The 23,347-nt window shown below is 32.3% G+C and overlaps 1 protein-coding gene across 1 annotated transcript; it reads left to right on the forward strand.

Moving 5' to 3' along the window:
- Positions 1-17,947: 17,947 nt before the first annotated feature.
- Positions 17,948-19,497, forward strand: LOC134727972 (E3 SUMO-protein ligase ZBED1-like). Its single transcript, XM_063592370.1, has 2 exons — positions 17,948-18,229; positions 18,724-19,497. The coding sequence occupies exons 1-2, from the start codon at positions 18,095-18,097 to the stop codon at positions 19,495-19,497; spliced, it is 909 nt and encodes a 302-aa protein (XP_063448440.1). The 5' UTR covers positions 17,948-18,094.
- The last annotated feature ends 3,850 nt before the right edge of the window (positions 19,498-23,347 follow it).

A 23,347-nucleotide genomic window follows, 5' to 3' on the forward strand; every position in this document is an offset into this window, starting at 1 on the left:
GTTTGAACCCTAAAATGCATTTCAACTTCTTCAACTTCAAGTTTTTTTGTTTTTTGTTAACTTTGTCTATTCAATCGTCACCTTATGTGTCATTTGTAGATTAAACTCTGTCTAGTGACAACTTTTAGGAATTTAGGGTCCTCAATGCTCTTCAACTTTGTACTTGTTGGCTTTATAACTTTTTTGATTTGAGCGTCACTGATGAGTCTTGTGTAGCCGAAACGCACGGCTGGAGTATTAAATTATAATCCTGATACCTTTGATAACTGTCTAGATGATACCAGATTAAAAAGCCCGCCTTGTTGGTTTAAATGTCACAAACACGTCTGTGGATAAAAGCTCGTTTGTATATCAGAATTATATGCATCATTTGTTGGTTCGAGTGAATCTAACGAGTGTCGGATGACCAAGAGCTTGTCAGCTTAACAGAATTATAAACCTGGTTTCGTTGATGATTGTGTTTACTTTGCGCATTGCTTGTGTAAAATAACAAACAACCAAACTCCGCGGATATTCAAAATAGAAAGACCATAATCAAAAAGCAAAACCAAAAGCCCGAAACACATCAAACGAATGGATAACAACAGTTGGGTCAAAATCTTTAATTGATTTTACATAGGCGACAATAGTACCGTTTTTTCCTGTAGCTCAGTCCATATCGTAAAGTTGAATACGTATGATAGCTCGTTTCGAAGCTGTGACATTTTCACATATGTGGTTAAATTTTCGGGGTACGAAGTGAGATTACTTTTTCCGTAAATTAGCAAACCCCGAACATCCTTTTGTGATGCGTCTCCTTGTGGTAAAATATCCCTTTTTTAACACAATAAGTTCTTTGAAAATTTAATACTTTGAATGCATTCAATAGCTCCATAGTTTTGACACATTTGTTCCATGTTCCTCTACTTTCCTAATCACCACAAATGATTAAGTTCAGTCATTTGTTAAAAATAGAAACACGTCCAATATCACTACACAGAGATTTTTTCTTTACACATTTTGAGTTCCTCATTTCGAGGCGCATTAGGGATGTTCTCCCAGTTATATTCCTGAATTAGTAAGTGTCTGTCTTCGTCCCTTTTAGGTATACCTTTAGTTTATAAAGATACTTTGTATAGGAGGAGCTATTTTCAAAATAGAAACAAAATATACATAAATCACACCCTTTTGTTAGAACTTTAAACACACAAAATTAGTTTTATATGTGTCTTTCGTCGTCATTCTCGTCTGTGATTATTACTTTGTTTGGCTAAATAATTTGTTTATATGACGAGTTCATCTAAACACAATACAAAACATATTTATTAATAACACAATGACAAATTATGCCTTTTCGTACATCCCATGTATTTTGATGTGGGTTTTATTTTAACAGGACATGGTTGGATGTCTTTGAATGCTGTGTTATTTGGTAAAACAACAAAAATAACGTACTCTGAGAAAAAGTTCGTCATCAAAAGCTCAAACACATCAAACGATTGGATGCCAACTGCCATATTTCCTTATGTAGAAAACGTTGGATTTTATGACTAGGTATGAGGACAAAAGTTTGTTCGTAGTCTATTCGGTACCAATTATTACCCTGTCATGGAAACAACAAACCAATTTTAATCCTCATAATCAGTAAACAATTGAATACTGTTAAGTCATGGTCAGAAATAATTTTAATAATTGAAATGTGTATGGAGAATTAGTAAATTGATCGTAAAATTTGATGGATGTTTTAATTTTATTGCATTTGATTTCAATAACTTTAACATAGTTCAGTTGCAACAGTACTTAATCTGGTAATTTGTCCTTGGTCTCTGGCCGCTGGTTGTCTCGTTGGCAATGATACCACATCTTCTCATTTTTATACAAATATTATTCCAAAAGCATTGATTACTTAACTGTTTGATTGATTGATTCATTGAGTTCTACTGAACGTCCGGAGGAAATATTACTTACATAATTAGTAAGCGTTTCTGCTTATGATCAGACGTAAATTTGTTTTGAGTATGAACCATTCTTTTTTCTTTGTAATCTTTTATAAATAACATGGTATTTCATTATCTCAAATAATATTCGAACCTGATCATGACACTTTAAATTACTATGAAATGTATGACTCGTAATTACTCCTATAATGTACGTGATCGGTGTAGGAAACACAAGTTTCAAACGCTTTGTAATCAATTTCACGACGTCTAAAACACAAACAAGAACGATACCATATTGTAGACAAACTATTTTACATCATGAAGGAAAACACCCAACAACAAAAGTATACTAATAAATATGACAGGTTAAATATGTCTATAAAAACGCAACAGTAGTATACCGCTGTTCAAAACTCATAAATCCATGAACAAACAACTAAATCGGGGTAACAAACTAAAACCGAGGGAAACGCATTAAATATAAGAGGAGAACAACGACAGATTTCGTCATTGCTCGAGGAGGCAAATCCTATAACTTGTCAGGTAGTGTATAAGATAAAAACATTATGGTAACTTAAAACATTTTTAAACAATTTATTAAGTAATTTGTTTTAACCATCGTACAAGGTAAAATAAAAAAATCCTCCTTCTTAACATGAAAAGAACAATGTTATTCATCATATATGAAAACAAATCTTTGAACGGTACTGCGCTTTGTTATGCTCTTTTTATATTTAAAAACAAAGCTGAAGGTTACACAATACCAAAACGACAAGATTGTCAACAGTGTCGAGTTAAAACATGAACTTAGTGCTTAAAATGATGAACGACTTACTGTGGTTCATTCAGAATATATATGTTTTGTTTATTGTTGTATTCCATGCAGTTGCCTATGATTCGATTTATCACTTCATTTGAACCTGGTGCATAAATGTCTCAATAGCAATCATACTACATTTATTTTTCATGTTGTTAATCATTACTGTTTTGTGGATGATTATCATTATTTGTAAACAAATCTGTACAATAATATAAGAATTCACACCACTCTATCAACAATTATTTCGTTACCATTTTTTGGGTTCAAGCAGAAGTTTAAGTGTTAAGAGTTGATGTTCTCTCCGTTCATTACTTTCAGCTTGTGTCAAGCACTGAGTTGACGTCTTTTTGTTTTCATATAGAATTCTAAACGTAAAATTACAGATTGAAATGTTCAGTGTATCAATCTGAATATATATGAACCCTTTTTCCATTTACGATTTGAAATGTTTCGTTTGCAATGCATTTTGACTAAGGTGTTCATCTGATTACTTTTGAATGTTATTTGACTTTTAGCGTTTCTGGTAAAGTTAAATTCAGAAAAAAACCATTCTAAAAAGTTATCAAAGGCTAAAATCGTCTGTTTATAAATTTTAGAATTATAAAGAAACTAAGATTTCAACACCCACAGGCAAAGTTGATATTAGATGGATTTGGCAATTATTTTTTACTCCTCGGTTTTCACACAAGTTCGACTGTGACTGTAAAGAAGTAGGACGCATACATTGTTTATTGTTTTGTTTTCATATTTTACATATCTGCAATAGGGGTGAAAGATACCAGAGGGTAATTCAAACTAAAAAAATAAACTGATAACGCCATGGCGAAAAACAAAAAGACAGACAAACAATAGAACACAAGCCAAAGAATTAAAAAAACCATTGTAGTGCACTTTTTCAAAAGTACAATTAGCTAGCATTACCAGTCTTATGTTGAATTGAAGTACGTTATGCCTGGTAACTTAAAGTATATTTTTAAAAAGACAAAAATGAAAAGACAACTAAATTCAATAAACTTCAAGCAATTGGATGTATCGAATTATTCGATCATAAATTACGTATAGTGCATACAACATTAACTGTATTCTTTTTTTATGTTTTTTAGAAAGAAGTTTTCTGCATACATGTTATTAACATTTTCTGTAAACATCGAATTAAAGATGCTATATTATACAATTGCAAATACCATACGTTACTTTAAATTAGCATTTATTGATATTGTTTAATAGTAAAAATACTAAGATGAGTTAACTAACATATTATCAAACATAACACTAATATGCAGACAATCGATGTTTCGAATGGATTCAAAGATTAATCATATGATACAATACATAAATGGTATGAAAAGAAAAGAAAAAAAAAGTAAAAATTAAACTGTCAATTGTTCTGGAACAATTGAGAGGTCTTTCCTTTTTTATTGTAAAATACATGTTCCAACAGACCTAGAATGTATTGAAAAGGTCAAGGTCAACCTTAAAAAGCTAGAAAACACACTAAAAATCCTTTAAATAAGGTTAAAAACACTAAATTCACTATCTGGGACATGACCTTGACCTTTTGACCTTGGTCAAGGACATTGGTCCCCAATGCCATTACTGAAGACCCCAAGGGTCTAGGACCTTTGGTTATATAATAAAAGCTGATTTTGTCTTTTCAAAAACCTAAAACAGGGGTCATGCCCCTTATAGAAAGGTCAAATCTCTTTGGTCAAAATGTAACAAAGTTGCGCCATAATGACCAAAACATTTTCCACCATTTAAAACTTCTGTAAGTATAATGGTTCCTGAGATTATCCCATAACAAGGTGTTAGGTCAAAGGTCAAGGTCAACATACAAATTTGACCTTGAGGTTTTTTTCAAAGATACATGAAATGATGATGATTGGTGAAGATCCTATGTGTCTACGACTTACGGTTTCTGAGTTTTGGTGGACAACCGACACCGGTTAATTTTCATAGGGGCATAACCCTACCAATGAGTCGTTGAATCTTTTCGATCCAAATGTAACGAAGAACCGGGGTCTGGTCCTGAACAAATTTCACCCTTCATTATTTTTCTACCTATTACGGTTACAGTGTTGGAACGATAACAAGGTTTTGGGGTTTCGGAGGGATCACTCCGAACCGACAAAATATTTCGACTCACAGGGTGAGTTCCAGATAGGTATTCATGACACCGATACAAAGTGTGAACATGAAAGCGACATGGTTTACGGTTACGGAGGGAAATTTTGTCAAAGTTTGGCGGAACAAAAAGAATAATAATTAAAAACCAATAGTTCAGAGAACAATTGAAGGTCTTTCCACTAGTAAAGATCTATTTTGATATTGATATAGTAAAAATCAGTTAATAATATTAGTTCCTATGGCTGTATGATGTATTTATATGAATTTAAACAGAAGGTCAAAATCTAGAACGTCCTATTAACCTATGACCTTGACCTCAATTTCAAGGTCACAAACCAAGGACCTCAAATCAAAAGACTATCAGTCTTATTTATAGTTGGTTAATGAGTTATACACGTAATTTTTAATACAAGAGGGGAGAAAACTCCCTTTTACGTTCAACGTACCCTTGCAATCAAAATTTACGTGTAATGACATGTCGCAACAAACAATTTAGGTAAACAAAATTGTCGTTATCTTATACAGTTTCTGGAAATAAGAGAGAATTAGCCATTTTCAAAAATAAGAATATGACCTTGACCTTTGACCTTGACCTAATTTTCTTTTTTTGGGACCAAGGACCTCAAATCAAAAGATCCTAGGTTTCTAGCACTTATGGTTTACAAGATAGAAATGCATATCACTTATATCAAATGCATAAGGGGAAATAACTCTCATATGGAGCGTTCATATCACTTCGGTCAAAACAGGACAAATCATGCGAAGGATATAACGAGCAATTTTGTAAAATAAATTTGTCATAATATTTTACGGTTGCGAAGAAGTTGCGCTTACAAGGAAAACAGTGTTTGGGGAGATAACTCCTACAAAGAAAAGTATTCGTTTACGCAGGGTAAATTTCAAAAGCGCATAAACTGTTCGATATCATATACCAAATATCTAAGCGACATATTGCGAAACAAATGTTTATCGCAAGAACAAAATAAGGCGGAAGAAAAAAAAAAAAAAAATAATCAGAAGAAAAACAATAGGTCTTTCCACAGAAAAGTGGAAAGACCTAATAATCAGAAGAAATACAGTAAGGTCTTTCCTTATAGATAAAGGAAAGACCTTAATTATCACAGAGCAATTGATATTTTGCTACACAAATTACTTACGTAATGAAAGTAATAAAAAAATAGTTCTAGCTCATGAAAACAGATCTTATGGTATTAACAATGACAATACTGCTATTGTCGAAAAGCTAATGAAGTAAATGCTTGGTAATATGCTTGTGCTGATGCTTTGAGAAGTGGTAGTTTTTGGTCCTGGCTGTGTCACACCAGCTGGTTGTTTTCCGTTCGGTTTTTGTGTACTAGTCTTTTTTGAACCGGCTTGTGTTGCAGCTGGTATTGCAGCTGGTGTTACAGAAGTATTTGTTGCGGCTGTTGATGCAGAAGCATTTGCCACCGCTGGAGTTGCATCTAATAAATAAAAAAAGAGAAAACCAAACATAGAATAATTGCAAATGTTATATGTAAGTAGCATCACGTTTGAAAGTTTATGTACCGCACAAAAACATGATACCAACAGTTTATTTATTAATTACAGTTTGCACGAGATCAACGACTAAATTACGTAATATTCAATTAATTTGAACAAAAACTATTGTCCATACATTATCAGTCAAATGCACGACTTAAGTAATATAATAAAAAAAAATATAATTACACTAAGGCCACATCAATTTCTTCTTCTACGGGGTTTTCAACTCCAACAAATGGGGTGAGCGCAAGTTTTGAAAATTCGAATGAAAAATATAGTTTGCAATTTTTTTATTACAGGCGAAATTTAAAAAGTAAAGGCAATCAACGTTAATCCTTTTTTGTTGTAAACATAAGATAAAGCTTTTTATCAAAACAAGATGTTATAAAACGTGGTTAATCAATTTTTTTCATTTCCTTTATTTATGATTGTTTTTTTTCCCTGTTAACTATGAAATAATTGCTTTAAATGATCTCCTTTGAATTGTTATAGATGTCTTTCCTCATTCTCCGGACATTGTGACTGTCTTGACAGATGCAAGAACTGCTCATCCTTCCAAAATACTACCTCTCATCTCCAATTTTTTTTGTGGTGTGAACTGTTCGTTGACTGGTATATATTTAAAATAATTTTGTGTTATAGGATGATTGTTTGTGTTTCTGTCGTTTTGGTGTTCTCATTTTAGTTCTTAGTCTTTTTGGCATTTCGTATCTACTAGTAAATAAGATGTGGCATGAGTGCCAATACGATGAATCTCCATCTAAGTCATACAATGTAATCAGGCTGGAAACAACCCTCAAATGATGGGTATCCCATTAATGTAATAAGTCTATTGTATGACATTTATGAAGTGTACTTTTTAAGTGATATACATCATTTGTTTGTAAAAACACATTTAAGTACAAAAGAGCACATAATTATATTATTTGAACAATATACATCTATCTTGAATATATGGTCAAAACATGTCCAATAATTAATTATATTGCTAGAATTTATTTTCTTTATTATATAAAAAAAAAGTGGACCCCTCTTTTCATAAAGTTGTTTCAAATATGATGAATTTACCCCTATAACGTAAACCTATCCCATGTCTGAGGGACTTTTCTTCATTCAAGGGATTATTCATAAAATATATATTCGATAAATACTGAACAACAGGCTCCTGACTCAAGACAGGTGCATAGACATGCAATGGGTTTGAATAGTATTGTTTCGCCGACACACAATAATTGTAGGAGAATTTAAGTAATAGGAAATGAAATCAATGTAAAAAAAAAAGGCGCGGAAAATAGTTACTATAACGTTTCCGAATGCGGAAAGCTGGAATAATGAAAAAAAAAGTTTGAAAAAATGTGTGCAAGGAATTTAATTGTAGTACATTCCCATTATACTGATATTTCTTGAACAACGTAAAAGGACGTCGTTTATGCTGTTTATACTTGCAAGAAAGAACGGGTTTGCCAGCTGATCAGGGGCGTCCGTTTTGAGTTTTCCTGGCAATTCAGTATTCTTGTTTTTTTATTGTTTTACTAGAAAAATAGAATGTTTATCTTTGCACAGGTATTAACTGTGATTAATTTGTAATATAACAGCTAAATAAGAAAGAATAAAGTACATGTAGATTTTATATGTGGTTACAATATTCTTTCATTAATTTTTATTGACAAAAAGACTTACAAAGTTTATATATCTCAACTTGTACGATTCGCTCGTGTATGTCACAACGTTTTAGATTTTAGCGAGATAAATTTATGTATTACTGAAAAATTATTACACCAGGGTTTTCGATTTCACAAACTGGTCAAAACATTTACTAAATCTTATCACCTGTATAAGGAAATAATTCGTAAATATAACTCAATATGCAGACATCTTATACGTTCAGGTATTTCACATCCAATTCTTTATGGAAATATTCTTCATAAAGCACAAAAATGTCAGTATTCTCCTCAGAAACTAACAAAACCTTTAAATAGACTTATTAAAAGGGGATATAGTTACGATACTGTTGTCAGGTCATTAAAGATTGCATATTTTGGCTTTAACATTGATTCACTGATAGGGTCTTTGCATCGGACTTAAACACATTTATTTCTAAAAAAAACAGTTGTTGGCATGACACGGGTTATGTTCTTCTCATATATTTTATGATAGTATGATACTAAACCCCTAACGGGAGGGATTGTACCTGATATTCATATGATGAAGACATAATCTTTCAATCAGTTTAATTGAGGTCTGGAGCTGGCATGACAGTTAACTGCTAGTAGTCTGTTGTTCTTTATGTATTATTGACATCGGACTCGGACTTCTCTGGAACTGAATTTTAAGGTGCGTATTGTTATTCTTTTACTTTTCTACATTGGCTAGAGGTATAGGGGGAGGGTTGAGATCTCATAAACATGTTTAACCCCGCCGCAATTTTGCGCCTGTCCCAAGTCAGGAGCCTCTGGCCTTTGTTAGTCTTGTATGATTTTAAATTTCAGTTTCTTGTGTATAATTCGGAGTTTAGTATGACGTCCATTATCACTGTACTATTATGCATATTTTAAGGGGGCCAGCTGAAGGACACCTACGGGTGCGGGAATTCTCGCTATATTGAAGACCCATTGGTTGCCTTCGGCTGTTGTCTGCTCTATGGTCGGGTGGTTGTCGCTTTGACATATTCACCATTTCCTTTCTCAATTTTATTACAAAGTTAATTGTTGTCTCTTTATGCTTAACATGGAACATGATAAAAATGAAAATGCTATGACAGAAAATAGATTTTTCTTTGTGTTTCGGGGTATAAAGTTTTTCGTTGAACATTTCAACATGTTCAATATATTAAAAGATAATTGCAAGTTTTCAGTATTGTTCATGATTTTGTTAAATGTCCATGCAATAGTCCAGTCAAACTAAGATTTAACCTCAAACTAATTGCAATAGAAAATGTTTTAGTTCAAATCTATAGCATTATGCCCTTTATATACACAGAAAAAAAGTCCCATATTATCTAACTTTGGGAAAACTCAAAATCAACATTTTTAATTTCCTATGGAAATTAACATTGAAAGGGGAGATAACTCTGAAAAAAAATAGTCTTTTTTGGGCAGTTTTTTTGTTTTTTTCTTGAAATTTATGTAAAGTAAAATACTTTGATGGGGTTATAAGACTGTATTTGACTAAATTATATAATCATCTGCTCATGAAATGTACAAAACCGATGTGTTAAGGGTAGTTTTATTTTCTTGCATTTTTCATGAAAGAAATTGCTAATTTGAAGCTTTGTAACCATTTAAAAAAAATAACGTGAAAATTTGATATTGTTTATATCTGTTTATTTCATTTTTTCAGCGACTTATTTATCCTAAGAAACTTTAAACCACAAACAGTAGATTACATGGCATTGCTTAAAACTAATGAATTACGAAATCTAGATTATAGTTTGATAAAATATATTAAAACACATTTAGAGTTGTTTGATATACTCTAAAGACCGCTTTAAAATCAATAATCAATACATTCTGATGAATAGAAGTGGTAAAGTTATAATTTGGTATCAATTTTTAATGTATTTCAGCCTTTTTTTGAAAGAGTTATCTCCCTTTTCAAGGCAAATCTCCATAGGAATTTCAAATGGTGATTTTTTTAGTCTTCCTCAATTTAGATTGTATGGGACTTTTTTCTGTGTTTATTTGGGGTATAATGCTAAAGCTTAAACTTAAAAATCTTCAGTTGCAATTATTTTTATGGGAAAGGGTCAAATTTATGCTAGATTAATTGGACTACAAAGCACTGAAAACTGTAATACTATCGTAGGGTAGAAAGGGTATGTTTAATTATACATATTCATAATTTACTTTAAGTAATGAAAAAAACAGTTTTTCCTATTTTCTACTGCTGCCTTGTGTCAACTGGCAATTGCTTTTTTCTTTGACAAAGCAATTACACAAATGATCTAGAGAGTAGATTTGCCAAAGAAATTCGACCATGACGAGGGACGGATTTTTATAACCCTCTTGTGAAAAGGACATAATAATTGTCTTGTAACTTGCCAATTACGAACTCCTCAAAGAAATATTACAATGTGTTTTTAACTTACTAATACCAACCATGTCAACTTGGCTTGATTTCGTATTTTGAAGAGAAAAAACACAAAGTAAAACGTTCACTTCTAGAGAGTGTTCAGTGTTATCATATTTATTTAGTTTGTGTTTGACATTTCAACTACTGGATACTAACATTGACATTTGGTATCATTCGTCAGAATATCCTTACCTTTTATCTGCATTGTCAATATTGTCAAAAATACCAAGCACACGGGAATGTACTGCATCTAAAAAATATAAACAGGAAATGCTGAAATGGATATATTAAGGTCTCGCGTGTATGAAGAAGTCTGAATATTTAAGGTGAAATCTATACCGGGTTCATATAATGTATTACGGTAGGCACGTATTAGACTTATTAATAGCACCCGAATAAAAAAAAGTCATAAGAACAATTCAAACACGAAATTGGAGTGCATTGAACATATCAGCTTATGGCATTAATCATTTTGATTAAGGCATATCTTTCCCTCACGCAGAGCTCTGATTCCTAGTCCGAAATTTTTGGTTCATTTGGGTTTGATCAGTTTTCCAAACTGGTAGAAGGTTTTTCCGTAAAAAATATACAGGCCTCGAGAATCACTAAAGAGACTTGATTTGTCGACATATACATGTATTGATGTAAAATGTGTACTTTTCATATTATGACAATACAGTTTTCTTATCAGATGTTTTATCCTTCTAGCCTTGAGTGCTGATAAGGCGTCTTGCGAAACAATTGCCCTGTTATTATATTTTTATCATATACTTCTACTTAGAAAGATATCATTGCATGTAAAATTTACTTTAAACATGTCAATCTCATTAACATGTGCGCAATTTAAACTGCAATTTTACAATATCGGTAGTATATATTCAACATGTTCAAAGTGCATGTTTATATGCAAATATATGTTAACCAAATATGTCCATACCGTCTAATTTCATTTAGAGCCTTATTACATATATGTCATGTATAATTTTGTACTGGCAAAATGTGTTTAAACGTTTTAGACAGAAACTAATTGCAAAATTATTCTAAATTTTGCGGTTCTTTCGAATAGCATACCAAAGTAATAAAATAATGTGTGTTTTTGAAAAAGTTTTCATTGTCTTTTGTCTTCCTATATGTTTTTTTTCTTAATTGACAACTAACGTAAGTATTTAACGGGCACAGCAGGTCAAAGAATAACCTTGTGTTTCCAGATCGTACATAAAAATCCTTAACATGTCCGGGGGGCAGGCAAAACATGATATGAATTGTTTTGATAATAAAATGCAAAATCAATCATCAATTTGTTGACGATCATCATAGACTGAGTATAATTATGACTAATTTTGCAAAGCTTGTAAAGCCGAAAATTAACACCCTATATCAGAATATCAGAGGCTTTTCGCCCTCGCTTTGATATATATAAATAACAAAATAGCCAGACAAAGACCATGAACATTTCCATTCATGTATAATATTCGACATTTTAAATAAAAGACATAATCTATATTTTGCAAATTAGGATATCTATTTTTTAAATTTTGTAAATATTACAAAATTAGAACATCAATATTTTCAAACTGCATCTATAGAATAACTTATATTTTTTGTTTTTTTATCTAGAGTAGCGTCCGTATCAAAATGGGTTGTTAATGAGACTACAGATTTCGTGCCTCATACTTATTGGATAAGAATTAGCCGTGTCCATGCAACTTTTATAATATTTACCTTTAAAATAACCATCAAAAGAAAATGCGAAAATAAAAATAATTTCCCTGTGATATGGGATCTAGGCTTGTTAAAGAAAACCTGGTATTGTTTAATCTAAATGATAATCTTTCAAAGTTGATGTGACCTTAATACTCTGGTTGAATTTTTGTGGTAGTTTTTCTACATCTTACAAAAATCATAGAAACCATTGCAAAGTACTCTTGGTTAATGATTTTATGGATCTACCTAGTGTATCTAAGCATTACTCCAAAAGAGGGACGAAAGATACCAGAGGGACATTTAAACTCATTAATCGAAAATAAACTGACAACGCCATGGCAAAAAACAAAAAGACAAACAGCCAAACAACAGTACACATGAAACAACATAGAAAATTAATGAATAAGCAACACAAACTCCACCAAAAACTAGGGGTGATCTCAGGTGCTCCGGAAGTGTAAGCAGGTCCTACTCCACAATGTGGCACCCGTGGTGATGCTTATGTGATAACACATCTGGTAAATAGTCTAATTCAGTAGGTCTTTAACTTACACTAAAAGCAAAGGATTATCAATGCAAAACACGAAATTTCTTTCAGTGTGCTTCAACACAGACATAAATTGCATACCCATTAGTATTTGTGGTACTTCATTGTCAATTTGTCACCAGCTGATAATTTGTGTATTGTATCATTATCATTAGTATACTAACTTATATATAGTAACATTTTTGTTCGCTTTTGGAGATTCCGTATATCGTCAGGTTATCGCAATTCCAATGGGAACTAACTGTGCAGCACTTATTGCGGACCTGTTTTTGTAATGCTATGCGTTACAATTTATGACAAAAATCAGCAAAGACCCATCTAAACAACATCTGATACACAAATTTAATAATACTTTTAGATATTTGGATGATATTTTGGCTCTCAATAATGACGACTTCAGTATGTATACTAAAGAAATTTTCCTTGTTGAACTTACTTTAAATAAAGCTAATACTAAAAAAGACCACTGCCCTTTCCTCGATCTTGATATCTATATCATTAACGGAAAGCGTTATACTAAAATTTATGATAAAAGAGATGATTTCTCATTTCCTATCATTAATAATTCATTTTTAGATGGTGACGTTCCCTTGTCACCATCTTACGGTGTTTATACTTGTACGATTCGCTCGTGTATGTAACAATGTTTTAGATTCTAATAAGAGAAATTTATGTATTACTGAAAAATTATTGCACCAGGGTTTTCAATATCACAAACTAGTCAAAACATTTACTAAATTTTATCATCGGTATAAGGACTTCATTCGTAAATATAGCTCTACATGCAGACTTCTTATACGTTCAGATATTTCACATCCAATATTTTATGGAAATATTCTTTATAAAGCACAAAAATGTCAGTATTCACCTCAGAAGCTTACAAAACCTTTAAACATACTTATTAAGAAGGGATATAGTTACGATACTGTTGTCAAGTCATTACAGATTGCATATTTTGGCGTTAATATTGATACACTTATAGGGTCTTTGCATCGGAACTAAACACATTTGTTTAAAAACCAGTTGTTGGCATGACACGGGTTATGTTCTTCTCATATATGTTATGATGGTATGATACTAAACCCCTCACGGGAAGTATTGTGCCTGATATTCATATGATGAAGACATAATCTTTCAATCAGTTTAATTGGTCTGGAGCTGGCATGTCAGGCAACTGCTAGTAGTCTGATGTTGTTTATTTATTATTGTCATTTTGTTTATTTTCTTTGGTTACATCTTCTGACATTAGACTCGGACTTTTCTTGAACTGAATTTTAAATGTGTGTATTGTTATGCGTTTAATTTTCTGCATTGGCTAGAGGTATAGGGGAAGTGTTGAGATCTCATAAACATGTTTAACACCGCCGCAATTTTGCGCCTGTCCCAAGTCAGGAGCCGCTGTCCTTTGTTAGTCTTGTATTATTTTAAATTTTAGTTTCTTGTGTACAATTTGGAGTTTAGTATGGCGTTCATTATCACTGAACTAGTATATATATTTGTTTAGGGGCCAGCTGAAGGACGCCTCCGGGTGCAGGGATTTCTCGCTGCATTGCAGACCTGTTGGTGACCTTCTGCTGTTGTCTGCTCTATGGTCGGGTTGTTGTCTCTTTGACACATTCCCCATTTCCATTCTTAATCTTATAAGTACATACTATGGACGGATGTATCATCGTTTTCAAAACCAAAGTTTAAACGCAGCAAATATATGAAACGTATGAATGATATCATTTAATTACATCATTAATATTTTTTGAGTTTACACTAGTAAAAGATAAAGATACAAAAGCGATTATCAAACTGATGAGTCGAAAACGAACTTAAAACTTCCAATGGGGGAAAACACCCAAAAAATTCAAACAACACTGCAAATTAGGGAAGCAACATGCCATTCATTATTGGTTGCAATGGCAAATCCAGTTATATCTTGTCTTTCAACTGTAAAAATGTATAATTAAGCTGTTATGACGTTAGTTTGTTACATTCCATGTTGTCTTAAAAAGTGATGCATAACAATAAGTATCTTCTTGTACAATGTCTGAATTGTTTTCAAAGGTACCAGGATTATAATTTAATACGCCAGACGCGCGTTTCGTCTACATAAGACTCGTCAGTGACGCTCAGATCAAAATAGTTATAAAGCTAAACAAATACAAAGAAGAAGAGCATTGAGGACCCAAAATTCCAAAATGTTGTGCCAAATACGGCTAAGGTAATCTATGCCTGGGATAAGAAAATCCTTAGTTTTTCGAAAAATTCAAAGTTTTGTAAAAAGGAAATTTATAAAAAGAAAGACCACATAATTGATATTCATGTTAACACCGAAGTGATGACTACTGGGCTGGTGAAACCCTCGGGGACGAAACGTCCACCATCAGTGACATCGACCCCGTGGTGTAAACAGTTATCAAAGGTACCAGGATTATAATTTAATACGCCAGACGCGCGTTTCGTCTACATAAGACTCATCAGTGACGCTCAGATCAAAATAGTTATAAAGCCAAACAAGTACAAAGAAGAAGAGCATTGAAGACCCAAAATTCCAAAATGTTGTGTCAAATACGACTAAGGTAATCTATTCCTGGGATAAGAAAATCATTAGTTTTTCGTAAAATTCAAAGTTTTGTAAACAGGAAATTTAAAAAAAAAAATGACCACATAATTGTGATATTCATGTCAACACCGAAGTGATGACTCCTGGGCTGGTAAAACCCTCGGGGACGAAACGTTCACCAGCAGTGGCATCGACCCAGTGGTGTAAATAGTTATCAAAGGTACCAGGATTATAATTTAATACGCCAGACGTCTAAGATACAAACAACAAAAAGATGTGTTTAAAATAAAATTTAGCCAATCAATTTTGCATAGCTTGAAGTAATACATGTTTAGGATGAGAGATCGAGTTATTGCTACAGTTTTTTAATGCAATAAGATTCAAACATTATCAATAATATATTGCAAGTATAACTGTCAAATGAATAGTGATAACTTTGAAATTAGATATGTTACAGTAGCTAAGGAATGTTTTATTATGACGTGTTATACTATCTAAGTTATACACTTTACGAAAAGTCATTTCGTTAATAATAGATTGTATTGCATTTAACCATATATGATTTTTTTCATCGCTACTATCGTATTTCACAGAAGAAAAGTTCAATCTACACCCGTTATTAACCTTATTTCCCTTTTGGATGCATAATCTCATCTTAAAATCAACGAATCGGAACGCGCGTCTGGCGTAAACACAAAATTTGATCCTGGTATCTATGATGAGTTTATTTATTGCGTGCATTGTGAAACAAAACAATATCTCTTTAATCGAGAAAAAGAAAACAGGCCACAACCATCTGAGATAATTATTTTCTGATTATTTATTCTTTTAAACCATCAGTTGTGTTATGTTTCTCTTTATTGTGATGAGACTTTACCTTTTACTGTTGGTGTTTTTTTTCAAAGGTGTATTATAATGTTGACTGCTGCACCACAATCTGCGACATTTTTACCTTATTATGTCTGCTTTGTTTACATATCGTTGTCAATATAATTGATTTTGATGCGACTGTCATACAAGTGAGAGGTTTAACTAGCTATAAAAGCAGTTTTAATTTAAACGAAAATGCCTGTACCAAGTCAGAAATATGACAATTTTTATCCATTCGTTTGATCAGTTTGAGTTTTACATTTTGCCATTTGAATAGGGTCTTTACGTATTGAATTTTCCTCAGAGTTCAGGATTTTTTTTTAATTACTTTTTATTAAACCATTTGAAATTTCGATCAAATTTTATAAGTACATGTACTGTAAATCCTGAAATTACTGTAATTGGCCTTGTTACTGTTCGTACATTTGGCAGATATGTCTGTTTTTGGCCCTTCCTTATATTGGTAATGTTATTTGAACATAACAATCTGTTGTATAAATTTGTCTCATTAATGTCAATCATTATAAATCATAAAAGACTAAATTGATCAAGGCTTGTATCTTATATATCCAAAATTATGTTTTAAATGACCGCTGTATATCAAATGTGTCAACACAAGTATATGACACCGTAATGTTATTCTTGTATCCAATTCTTTTAACATAATAACTTTATATGTGTTCAGCAGGTTTCAAGTGATCCCCTGTATAGTATAAACATCTTTTAATATGTCAGACTCTTACTGCCGGTTTACAACCAATGGATCGAAGCTAATGCTGCTAGTATCACCCACCCAGTAGTCAGCCCTTCTGTGTGATATGGTCATAATTATAAATTACCTGTTAACAAAACATTGAATGTTTCAAGTATTAAGGCTTAACTTCATAAACTTGTTTCATGGAGTTTGTTATAAAAGAAGAACAGTAACAATGTGGCTGCCATATTAAAACGTTGCCAATTCACACTCAACTCTAATATTATACAACACACAATGTAGAATGATTTATTCCAAAAATATACTTATCCTGAGATTTTCACTTATCTGTTACGCGTACAAGATTTACAACATACATGATCAAAAACAAAATTACTTCATTTTATTTCTTTGGTAGTCACTTTCAAAGTTTCGAAATTCACAAGAGGTCCAAATTACATAATATTTCTTCATTTACATACTACAAATTTAGAAAAGGTTCTAAAAGTGCATCTGAATTTTTGAGATAACTTAAAATCATTTATTTTACATAAGTATTCATGTAATAATGCTTTCGTTTGTAAATGTTAAAATGACGATGAAGTATATACAATGGTGATGCAAATATCAAACAGCGTTTTAAAATGCTGGTTTAGGTCTTTTTTACATAATATAATCAGTTACAAATAATAACTAGCAGTTTATCATATCTTTAATGTAAATAAAGGAAACAGTAGTATACCATTTAAAAGTCTTAAATCGATTGTGATTAATCAAATCCGGGAAACAAAGTAAACCACAGAGAAAAACATCAGAGGAAAAAAAACCAAAAAAAAACTCAAGTGCAACAAAAGCAAACGCAAATGCAGCACACACAGAAATGAACTATTTGATTGCGACTGGCATATTTTTGGCATATGTTTGACATGCCACAAAACCAGGTTCAACCCACCATTTGTTTCTTAAAATGTCCTGTACAAAGTCAGGAAAATGTCCATTGTTATATTATAGTTCGTTTCTTGTGTGTTACATTTTAATGTTATGTTTCTGTCAGGTCGTAGTTCTCTTATATTTGATGCGTTTCCCTCAGTTTTAGTTTGTTTCTTAGTATTAACTCTTGCATTGAAATCTACTCACTAGTTATTTTCACTCTTTTTATTGGATATTTAAATTTTCTTTGTTGAAAGATTTTATTTATATTATAAGTCTATAACTAAGCTTTTATCTTTAATTTTTGAATTGGATGTTATGTTGAAATTTATATAAAATGTCTGCTTTGAAACACTTTTTGTTTCCCGATCATGCACCAAATTCTGGGACTGTGAAGGCAAAGTGCAAATATTGTCCAACATACATCTCTGGCAATGCCAAAACAACATCAAACTTTGTGACACATTTAAAGGTAAGTTAGTTTAAATAATTATTGAAATGTTGAAATATTATCATGATTATTATCATTTCTTGAGAGACCAAAATTTAGAGCAAGGGTATCAGGTCTACAATTTGTACTTTATAAATATTACAATATTTTATGTTTTCATTGCTTTAAACATCTATATAAACATTGAAAATACTTCCAATTTTTAGTTTACACAAAATGTTTTTTTTAAATGTTCAATATTAAAATATGTTATATAATTGTGCATGCAATTAATATTAGCAATTCATAACATTATTTAATAATGCAATTAACACAACACATTTTTCTTACACCTATTGATTGTCATAAAATTTTAAATGGGGATTAACACCTGTAAAAACATGTATACATGTCAATTATGTCCTCAGGTCAAACACAATAAGACTACAATGTACTTGATCATTAATTAGTCACTGTCTGTTTAATTCTTTTTATAAATAATAAATAAATAACCATGTTTTTGTTTTCTTTTACAGAGAAAGCACAGAGACATTTTCATTCAAAGTAAATCTGAGGATGGTACACAAATATCGCAAACAAATATAAGCAACTTTACAAAATCTACATCAGTTTCAAAATACTCTGCCAATGATGCTTCTCAAATGCAGATTACAGATGCTTTGGTTTCATTTGTAGCTGGAAATTTAACACCACTCTCAGTTGTAGAGAGTCCTGAATTCAAGACCTTTGTCGAATCATTGAATCCAAAATATCAACTTCCTAGCAGGAAACATCTTTCTACCAAACTATTACATCAGAAAGCAAGCAATATTCAATCAAATATAAAGGAAAAATTACTATCAGCAGAAAGTGTGTGTCTGACTATCGATTTATGGTCTAATCGTCAGATGAAGGGATTCTTAGGAATCACAGGTCATTTCATACTTGATTGGTGCATGAAGTCTATCATGGTATCTTGTAAACGTTTTAAGGGGAAACACTGTGCTGAGAATATACGCCAGGAATATGAAGAGGCAGTTGCTTGTTACAATATTGCAGACAAAATTACAAACATTATAACTGACAATGCTTCAAACATGACCAAAGCATTTGACTTCAGTCTCCCGGGATATACATGTAATAATGAGGGAAAAAATTCTAAATCAGACAGTGAAGATGAAAATGACGAATCTGAATTGGAACCTATTAATATTGACTTTCCTGAAGATGATTTACCAAAACATGGAAGATGTTATGCTCATACCCTACAACTGGTGGTAAGAGATGGATTAAAGTATCACTTTACTTAACTTGTATATATTTATGATATTAAAAAAATTCTATAGATTTAGTTTGTTGATGTTAAGTAAAATATACAATGTAATCATAAGTAATCACAAGTAATCATGATTACAATGGAGAAAAGTAATCTAATGTAATCAATTACATTTGAAATTGGGTGTAATCATAATGTAATCGATTACATAAAATAAGCAAAGTAATTGTAATGTAATCAATTACATTTCAAAGTAATCGACCCCATCCCTGTTGGGTTCCACTAATATATCCCGCAGAACTGGAAATTAAAGAAACAACAGACACAGCATTCTCCGCCTCATTTTTAGACTTACAGTCATCTCAGTACGTACCAGAATCTATGACAAACGAGACGATTTTGATTTTGAAATTATAAATTTCCCCCACCTTAGTAGCAATATACCATCTTCACCTACATATGGGATATATATATTCCAACTTATTCGATATTCCAGAGCTTGCAGATCCTATTAAGACTTTGTAAAACGTCACCAGTGTCTGAGCAAAAAGTTGATGAACAAGGGGTATGTCAAAGAACGTCTCGTCCTTTTTCTAAAAAAGTTCATCAGAAGGTACGAAGACCTTGTTGATAAATATTCCGTATCAACTTAACAAATAATACATGGTGGGGTTGATGTAAAGATCCTGCATACTGACGTTTTTTATCATCTTAATTGCGTGTTATATTGTACTTTTAGTTTTCTTTGTTCTATTATTAATATTACTTTTACTGTTCGGTCTGTTTTATGTGATATCCATTTGATGTGGCTAGGTACTTAAACATCCCGTCGATGTGTTTGTATTAACTTTCATTTTTGATGGTGTGTATTGTATTTGCGATTGTTTGTGTTTCAGGACTATGTACTTTTGAAGATCCCATCATTATGATATTGTTCTATTATATGACATTATGTTATTGTTCTATTATAAATTTGATAATACTTTGAACGACAAACGACAAAAATGTTTTACACGCGTAGTGGTATTAACAAAATATATTGATTCTTAAAAATTCTAAAGAACTTCTGGATGATTTAGGATCTCCGTCTGTTTCTGAAATAAATTTCTTCCTATGTGACGAACACGCGAAACAATGAATGTGGGTTTTTTATTTGATATATACTTTTTGTCCTTTTTTGTTAATGTTTGTTTTGTTTTGAGATTGTAACACAGTGATGACTGCTGTAACCATATTTTGACTATTTTATCGATTATTTCTGTTTTGTGCACGCATCGTTATAAATATAACGGAAATTTATGCGACTGTCATAAAGGTGAGAGGATAACACTATAACACCAGGTTCAATTCACCATTTTCTATATAAGAAAATGCCTGTACCCAGTCAGGAATATGACAGCTGTTATCCATTCGTGTGATGTGTTTTATTATTTGAGCTTTCGATTTTGACATTTGATTATCACCGATATTTTTCCTATTGTGACCTTTTCATATATTTTTAAACCTAGAGATTCAAATAGTGAATTTGTAATCATCACTTCGTAAATATTTCGGACGTCATTACGAGTTGTTTACCGTTATGGAATACAATCTCCTTCCCTTTTCACAAATTTGACCTACCGAATTAAGACTTTTTACCGGCTTTGTATCAACATGATCAACACAACGGGTGCCACATGTGGAGCAGGATCTGCTTCCCTTTCCGGAGCACCTGAAATCACTCCAAGTTTTTAGTGGAGTCCGTGCAGTTTTTGTACTCGTAGTTGTGACATTGTGTTCACGCATCATTTTGGATATATTGGAAATTGCTACGACTGTCGTACAGGTGAGAGGTTTAGCGCTATACAACCAGGTTCAATCCACCATTTTCTATATTTTCTACATTTGAAAAGTTTTCAACATTTCATTTGATATTCCGCTATATAAATGATGTTCTTTCACTAAATAACTAAAAATTTGGTGACTGTGTTGAACGCATCTATCCCTTCGAACTAGAGATAAAGGATACAACAGTTACAGTTAAGTCTGCCTCATATCTTGACTTAAGTCTAGAATTTGACAATGAGGGTCGGTTGAAAAAAAACTTGATAAAACGAGAAATGATTTCAGCTTTCCAATTGTGAACATTCCTTTTAAATGTAGCAACATTCCAGCAGCGCCTGCATACGGAGAACACATTTCCCAATTAATAAAATATTCCGGGGCTTGTATTTCCTATCCGGATGTCCCTGATAGAGGGTTGCTGCTCACAATGAACTATTAAACCAAGAGTTCCAAATAGAGGAGCTGAAATCAACCCATCGTAAATTTTACGGACGTCATTACGAGCTGGCTGAGCGTTATTGAATATCCGTTTCACAGATGAAATCGGATATGTTTCTTGTGTCGTAACTACAATCCCCTTCCCTTTTCACGAATGTGACCAACGGAATTAGACTATTTACCGGATTAGTAATAACATTGGCAACACGATGGATGCCACATGAGGAGCAAGATCTGTTTACCCGTCGGAGCACTTGAGATCACCCTCATGTTTTGTATGGGTTTGTTTTGCTTATTCTTTAGTTTTCTATGTTGTGTCCTATGTTCTATTATTTTTTTGTTTGTCTTTTTCGTTTCTAGCCATGGCGTTGTCAGTTTATTTTTTATCTATAAGTTTGACTGTCTCTCTGGTATCTTTTGCCCCTCGTTTTTTAACCAATTCGTGATGATGTCCATAAAATTTACCAGAAATGTTCTTTTTTAATCTTTCCTACTAAAAAATCTATGGAGCAATTTCTGCGAAAGGAGCACACTCTAGCATATGAATTCGGTATAGTGTGAACATGCACGAGCATTACGTATCAATTAAGATATGTTAACACCATACCTTGGGGCAGATGGCAAGTAATACACATATAATACATATAGATCACAGGCGTCGTTACTTAGCCTAGTATTCAGTTAATGTACATTGTCTTTTATATGTATTTGTATTTTAGTTCAATTACTTCAACTGTTCACATCAACATTTCAGTGACCATACTAGCATGATTATCACTACAAACAAATGAAAGTCTGAAATGGCCTATATCTGTTTCCGACTGAAATGGTTATTACTAGTCAAGTCTGAACTTCTCTGAATTTCACTTAATATTACTGGACCTAGTCATATGATGTGCGATATTTCAGTAAGAAATAATTTGGATTTTAACAAGCTGTCAGTAATTGTGAGTACTCTAAAATCGTACTTTCTTGTTAATTTGACCTGTTGCTACTATTCAAATTTTTTTTTGTTATTTGATATTTACTAATTGAGGGTACTATCTGATATATATGGCCTTCCAAATACCGTTTCGATCCCTAACATCACTGAAGAGACATTTATTGTCGAAATCCGGATCTGGTGTACTAAAAAAATATTGACACCGTATGTTTGTGACATAACATCGTCTCCACAAGTTTAATTTTTTTCTGTTTAGTATTAAATTTATATTAAGATCCATTTTGTTACATCTTGTGATCAATTTTATTTGGCAATCGCCAATGGCAGTCCGCAGGGTTAAAGAACATCAGTTGTTCGACCTGTTAGTCAAATGCGTTTTGTTTAAATATACTTTTTTCACTTTTTTGGTCTTTTGGAAAATGTTGTTTGTGCTGTTTTTAGACCCTTCTACAACGAAATTTCTTTTACATGCCTACGTATAAAAATTGCGGTTTTCATCCAACGCAATCATAGGTTTGAACGTAGTTTTCAATTTAGACTCGTATACATATATTGCGGGATGACTGTAGTGCAGGCGATTTGGTGTCACGATATCACAGTAGCATGGGTTCGAATCCCGGCGAGGGAAGAACCAAAAATTTGCGAAAGCAAATTTACAGATCTAACATTGTTGGGTTGA

The sequence above is a fragment of the Mytilus trossulus genome, chromosome 8 (assembly GCF_036588685.1).
Source record: "Mytilus trossulus isolate FHL-02 chromosome 8, PNRI_Mtr1.1.1.hap1, whole genome shotgun sequence".
NCBI lineage: Eukaryota > Metazoa > Mollusca > Bivalvia > Mytilida > Mytilidae > Mytilus > Mytilus trossulus.